Source organism: Arachis hypogaea, chromosome 14, assembly GCF_003086295.3.
Source record: "Arachis hypogaea cultivar Tifrunner chromosome 14, arahy.Tifrunner.gnm2.J5K5, whole genome shotgun sequence".
Lineage (NCBI taxonomy): Eukaryota > Viridiplantae > Streptophyta > Magnoliopsida > Fabales > Fabaceae > Arachis > Arachis hypogaea.
Window position 1 is genome coordinate 14035754 of NC_092049.1, and position 7405 is coordinate 14043158.

Below are 7405 nucleotides of genomic sequence, written 5' to 3' on the forward strand. Positions count from 1 at the left end.
CCGGAGAAAGGGTCCCAATAAAAGGATATATATGGTTAAAAACGACCATGGGTAATTCCCCACTGGCAAAGACCATTGACATCCAATACCTCGTGGTCGACTGTCCCAGCCCTTATAACATTATTTTAGGTAGACCCGCTCTGAATAAGTTCAGAGCGATAGTATCTACATTACACTTGTGTGTTAAGTTTCAGGTACAAAACAACATAGCAACAGTACATTCAGACCGATAACAAGCTCGGCAATGCTACAATGCCAGCCTAAAGAAAACCAGCACATAACAACGGACAAGCCATGGGACAATAACACCCACAACATCCGAGGTCTTAACGCTTGCAGATCTAGACCCTAGGGAGGATTTCATGGAACGACCGCAACCAATAGACGAACTCCAAAAGGTCCCACTAACAACAACAGCCGAGCAATTCACCTACATTTGACGAGCCTTAGAAGGAGAGGAGAAAAGTAAGCTCATAAAAGTGCTCCGGGACAACGCCGATCTATTCGCCTGGAAGCCAGCAGACATGCCGGGAATAGACCCAAATGTAATCTGCCATAAGCTCGCCATAGACAATGCAAGCAAGCCAGTAAAACAAAAGAAGCGAAACCTCGAAGCCGAAAAATCAAAAGCAGCTTTGGAGGAAACCAAAAAGCTCCTAAACGCAGGGTTCATCAAAGAGCTCCGCTTCACCACATGGCTCTCAAACGTGGTAATGGTAAGGAAAAACTCAGGTAAATGGCGCATGTGCGTCGACTTTACAAATTTAAACAAAGCTTGCCCAAAAGATGCTTATCCTTTACCATGCATAGACAAATTAGTGGATAGTGCTTCTGGATTTAAAAGCCTGAGCTTCATGGATGCATACTCTGGTTACAACCAGATTCTGATGCATCCAGAGGACCAAAGCAAAACGGCTTTCATAACAGAGCACGGAAATTTTTGTTATAAAGTTATGCCTTTTGGTCTTAAAAATGCAGGAGCAACATACCAACGGCTAATGGACAAAGTTTTCCAACAACAAATAGGACGGAATATAGAAATATACGTGGATGACATGGTGGCAAAAACCCCATCACAGGGATCACACTGCGAGGACCTACATGAAATTTTCCAACAGATCCGAGCATATAATATGAGGCTCAACCCAGAAAAATGCGCATTTGGAGTCCGAGGAGGGAAGTTCCTTGGATTTATGCTAACCTCGCGAGGGATAGAGGCTAATCCGGAAAAATGTGAAGCCATCCTTAACATGAACAGCCCAAAGACAGTCAAGGAGGTCCAGCAATTAGCAGGACGAGTTGCCGCCCTGTCCAGGTTCATTCCAGCAGTAGCAAACCGATCATATCACTTTTTTCGAACAATTTCAAAGAGCAAAAAATTCAACTGGACAGAGGAATGCGAGCAATCGTTCTCAGAGCTCAAACAAATACTATCTTCACTACCCATCCTTCGAAAACCAGAGCTCGGTAAACCATTAATTTTGTATTTATCAGTTTCTAACCATGCTATAAGCTCGGTATTAGTTTCTGAAACAGGGAAAGCACAGAACCCAGTGTATTTCGTCAGCCGAATTCTACAACCAACAGAGACCAGATACCCAAAAATACAACAACTCGCACTAGCCCTAGTCACAACAGCAAGAAGACTGAGGCAATATTTCCAAAGCCATGTCATAATCGTAAGAACAAATCAACCACTGCGACAAATCCTGACCAAGCCCGAGCTAGCTGGACGTCTGACAAAGTGGTCCATCGAACTCTCCGAGTACGACATACAATACCAACCTCGGAAATCTCCAAGATTACAAATACTAGCCAACTTCCTTTCTGAACTAACCAACGAGGATATACAAGCGGAATAAAATTGGAGCCTATACGTAGATGGAGCTTCAAATAAGGAGGGAAGTGGCGCTGGTGTAACACTAAAAGAAGGAGAACAGGTTATAGCCGAGCAATCACTATAATTCACTTTTGCAGCAAGCAACAACCAGGCAGAATACGAAGCTCTTCTAGCCGGACTAAAGCTCGCTCAGGACTTACACATACCCCCATCTTACAGTATACTGCGATTCACTACTCGTCGTTCAGCAGATCAAAGGCGATTTCCAGGTAAAAGATCCTTCGTTAGAAAGGTATTGGCTTCTAACGAAGGATCTTATTAAAAAGTTTGATAAGTTTGACATAATACACATAAACAGGGAACAAAACACACGAGCTGATATATTATCCAAACTAGCTACCACTAGATCACACTTATACACACCAACACTTTCACAACTAACGCTTGAAAAACCGAGCTTTGAAACTCACAGCATATTGAGCATTACACAGGAAAAGGATTGGAGAACACCATTTATCAAATACATCACCACAGGAGTCATCCCGACAGACGAGCAAAATAAAAAACTCTTTCGAAGAAGAGCCAGCTATTACACAATCCTCGGAGAAAACCTGTACAGGAGAGGACTTTCACAACCTCTCCTAAAATGCCTCAACAAAAGCGAATCTGAAACAGTAATGGCGGAGACGCACGAAGGCATCTGTGGAAATCACATTGGAGGCCGAGCATTATGCACAAAGATACTAAGAGCAGGGTATTATTGGCCAACAATAAAACGAGACTGTATAGCCAAAGTACAAAAATGTGACAATTGCCAAAAGCACTCCACAATATCCACAACACCAGCAGAAAAGCTACACACTCTGGAGGTAAGTTGGCCTTTCGATAGATGGGGTTGGATATCCTCGGCCCCTTCCCGAAAGCGCCAGGACAGGTAAAATTCCTTTTGGTATCAATAGATTACTTCTCGAAATGGATCGAAGCACAACCATTGGCACGAATCACGGCAGAAAAGGTGAGATCTTTCCTTTGGAAAAATATCATCTGCCGCTACGGTCTACCTAGAGAAATAATCTCGGACAACGGAAGACAGTTTACAGATCAACACCTCGCCTTATTTTTACAAAACTTCAATATAAAACATCACTTTAGCTCAGTAGAGCACCCACAAACAAATGGCCAGGTGGAAGCAACTAACCGAGTCATTTTGCAGTCTTTGAAGAAAAAATTGGACAATGCTAAGGGAGAATGGGCCGACCTTATCCCAGAAGTCCTATGGGGCTACAACACAACAGTCCAATCATCAACGGGAGAAACCCCATTTAAATTGGTATATGGGGCAGAAGCCCTCATACCCGTCGAAATCGGAGTACCAACACTCCGAGCCGAGCTATATGATCCGAACAGAAACAAGGAAGAAAGAGCAGCTGATCTAGACCTTATGGATGAAGAACGGGAAATAGCAACGATAAAACAACTAGCAATGAAACAATTCCTACAAAAGCGGCACAACAAAAGGATAATCCCCAGAACATTCGAGACTGGAGAGCTCATACTCAGAAAAACAGAGGAAGCAAGAAAGCCCAAAGCCCATGGGAACTTAGCTGCAAATTGGGAAGGACCATTCCGAATTTGCAAAGTCCTCGGCAAAGGGGCATATCAACTAGAAACCTTGTTAGGAGAGCCAGTATTAGGAAATTGGAATGTATCCTCCTTGAGGAAATATCAATCATAATGTACACAAAGCGGATGAAGGTACTCTTTTTCCCATTTGAGGTTTTTATCCCAAAAAAGGGTTTTACTCAAAAGGGTTTTAACGAGGCCGGACGCCATAAACAACCTTTTCAAATACTTATCTATACTACGCATTCTTGAGAAAATCTGGAAATATTTACAAAGCCTGAGGGCAGCTGAACAATATACTCAATAAACATTTCAAAAATAATCATATATATGCGCATATCAAAACAAACCAAACCGAGCTTCATACTCGGCAAATCCCAACAAACAGTAACGACAAAATAAAACAACCAAGAAGTCTAACAATATTTCAAAACAACATAAACATAACAGAGTCATCATACTATTCTATCCCCAATGCTGGAACTCTCACTCTCCTTATCAGCTTCATCATCAACTAACTCGCCATTCACAATGATCTTAGTGGCATCCAACTTCCCCACATCAACATCAGGAAACAAAACACGAACTTGTGCAGCAGCCCGATCGAAACCCTGAGCAAAACCCTCATACACCTCACCCTCCAATTCTTTGACACAAGCAGCAAGCCGACCATTCTCGGACCTTAAGCTACCAGCCTCTTCAGAAACCGAAGCATAAAACTTTTTCCCCTCATCCAATTCAGAAGCCTTCTTCTTCAAAGACGAGGATAGCTCACCAATCGTTTTCTCTTTCTCTTGGAGAGAGGAGGACATTTCACTAATCGCCTTCTCTTTCTCTTGAAGAAAGGAGGACAACTCTCTAATTATTTTCTCCTTCTCTTGAAGAGATAAAGAGAGCTCAGCAGTGTTCAAAGACTCTTTTTCCTCAGATTCAACAGCAAGTTCTTGCACCCTTCCGACAGCCACTATCCTAGCACCCACGACCTGCAAGCAAAAACCAATAAAAGTTACACAACAAAAAAAAAAGGAGAAATAACATTAACGTCGACAACGATAACTGAAGGAAGCGACCCATTCCCGCCCGCCCAACCTCCTCGATCATCTTCGAATCCTCAGGAAAGCGGCATAATTCGTCAGCAAGGGTGGCGAAAGGGAAGAATCTAGACCACAAAGATCTCATATTGTCATCCTCACGGTAAGCGTGAAGTCGCTTCTGGGACTCATACGCAGCCTCAACAAGTGGCAAGATGGGAGAATCCCCCTCTTTGCTTTCAGCCTTTTCAGCCTCTTTTCTGACCCGTTTCCGTTTCGGCCGAAGATTTGCCTCGGAGGGGTTAATAGGAGCATCCTTTCGCACATTACTCGAACCCTCCTTCTCCACCTTTTTTCTTTGGCTGAAAAAGGACTTCAATCCCGCGGTAGTAATGGTGGGAGCTTTCTCAGCTACAAAACAAAGCAACAAATGTCAAAAACAAACATTCAAAACACCCAAAACCCTCACCAAAGTTAAATTACCTAAATAGTCCACAACTGCTTCCTTATCCGAATCCCACTTTAAGAGTTCAGCTACTGACAAAAGCCCACAACTCCCCAACATCTCTAACAAAAACTCCAGCAAAACATCATCCTCATATACTCTATCATCAACATCAAGCACTTGAACAGGCTCCGGAGACCACGACACAGGAAACCTCTCCTCTAAGAATTGGTTTAAGTAAAAAGGAAAATCCTCTTCCACAGTCCTAATCTTCACAAACATTGTCTTAAAATCCTTATACGAAGACTTATACAGGGAAAAAACAGAACGCCGAGGGTAGCTACTAAGATTCACCCACAAACCCCGCCTGACACCTTTTGCTTGAAATAAAGAAAAGAAAACCCTAAGGGATGGAGGACGCTCTAGCACATCCATTAAAACCTCAAAAGCCCGGACGAAGCCCCAGGAATTGGGATGCAGCTGGGAGGGGGCACAATTCAACCAGAACAAGACTCCACATTGGAATTCCGAAAAAGGAAGACGAACACCCAACTCGGTCAATAAACAGGTGTAAAGGTAAAAATAAGCCCAACCATCAATCTTTTCACACACACAGTCACTCTCAGAACAAGGCAAAACCTCTATCCTAACCCCAGAACCCTCTCGGACCCACACATCTGACCCCAACACCCTAACAGATTCAGAATCTTGAAAACATGAAGCACAACATTTTACTTGATCACTAACCCAGCTACAGGGATCACTATCTAAAACTACAACTTTACCCTTATCCATCACTATACGACAACAAACAGAAACAGAAAAGCAAAGGATGAGACCAGAAAAGCTTCAAATTCTACCTTTTTCACTCATTATCTCTGAACCCAGAGCAAAGCAACAAAAGTTAAAAAATGGAGGGGCTCACTTTATGACAAACCAAGAAAAAGGCAAGTGAGAGGAACGGTTTTTTATCCTTTGGTAACCGTTCCCATCCATTTATTACACTAACAATCTAACGGTCCAAATAACCCCGAAAAAGAGCCATAACATCACGTCAATCATTTTTCCAGCGCGGGAACCAAAGCGCTAAATAAATTAATTTCATTTCCAAGAAAACCAAGGCAAGCTTGGGGGAGCGGAAGAGCATATTAGAAGCACTTTCTTGTCCGAGGTATCCAAACAAAATTTTTTTCAAAAAGCTCGCCTTTGTTTTCTTACAACAAAGCAAGCTTGGGGTCTATGATACGTAAAGCAAATAAGCTCGGCCAACTCAGCAAACGAATATCTCGGCCAAGCAAAACACCACGGAACAAGAAAGCATAATCAAAAACCAACAAACCCTCCTAATCCGGGTGAATTGCGAGTAAGCTCGGAATGTAACAAACATGATAAAACCGAAACACTTGGGATAACCTCGGAACACACGGAGAATCCCGAGATTTACTATAACCGAACACACAAGGAACGCCTATATAAACACATACCTAACCTCGGAATAGACAGGTCACAGAACTCACTCTGATTTATTTCTCTTATTTATTCATAACTCATATTCTTACTTGAGCATCGGAGTGCTTTTTGCAGGTTCTCCCGCCGCGGTGTTCCAACTCAGCCGACGTATACCTCTCCCACCCGAGCATATCTGCAAGACTAAGGAGTCGTTATACCTCGGCAACATAAGGACGGAACAATTATTATTATTATTATTATTATTATTATTATTATTATTATTATTATTATTATTATATTTCTTTTTTTTTTACTTTTAGAGGTCGTAATACCTTGCCATCTCAACTTTATGACTTAAGCATAAGACTCTGTGTGGTAGGGTGTTACACATGTTATTTATACTAAAATTTCTTTTTAATTATCTATTGAAAGACTAAAATATTTATTTTGATTAATATTGCAAAAGAACTAAATGCCCATTTTAATATTTCGACAATAATAACTTTTTAGCATAAATATTAAAAAATTAAAATACCATTTTAAGTTAAAGTTTGGAGCATTTTAGTCTCTTAAATTTATTAATTAAAGGATAATGTCAATGGAGGTTGATCCATATCCAAAATATCTCGAATGCATGACGTTATACTTCAAAACTACTTATTCAAATTTCGAGATAAAACCGGTTTTAAGCAAAAGGCTATTTACACATCTATAGTAACAGCATAAATCTTAGACTACGCAGATAGGTAGGTTACCGTAAGATGACAATAAATAGAGACCCATGCGAGCTATAGAGGGGCATCACATATAACCAAGGTTACGAAAACCGAACCAGTCATTAAACCGGTCAAGTAACTAGTTCAACAATTCAATAGTTAATCGGAATCGAACCGTAGTTGAACCAGTTTAATTAAAAGGCCAGAAATTTGATTTCAGAGCAGTGATCTTAGCAATAGAGGTCTCAGCACATACAAGTTGTCTCTCAAATGTTGATACAGAACATCATCAGAACAAGTC

General features: G+C 41.4%; 1 protein-coding gene across 1 annotated transcript; it reads left to right on the forward strand.

Annotated features, from left to right (window-relative positions):
- Positions 1–2517: 2517 nt before the first annotated feature.
- LOC140178486 (uncharacterized) lies at positions 2518–3575 on the forward strand. The gene is made up of 2 exons (XM_072215582.1): positions 2518–2709; positions 3024–3575. The coding sequence occupies exons 1-2, from the start codon at positions 2518–2520 to the stop codon at positions 3573–3575; spliced, it is 744 nt and encodes a 247-aa protein (XP_072071683.1).
- The last annotated feature ends 3830 nt before the right edge of the window (positions 3576–7405 follow it).

What these genes read in the sequence shown, in the direction of transcription:
- LOC140178486 (XM_072215582.1), top strand. Translation starts at nt 2,518, where the DNA reads ATGGCGGAGACGCACGAAGGCATCTGTGGAAATCACATTGGAGGCCGA. An exon ending in AAAAGCTACACACTCTGGAG is followed by an intron (nt 2,710 to 3,023) that starts GTAAGTTGGCCT and finishes ACAAATGGCCAG; the next exon opens with GTGGAAGCAACTAACCGAGT.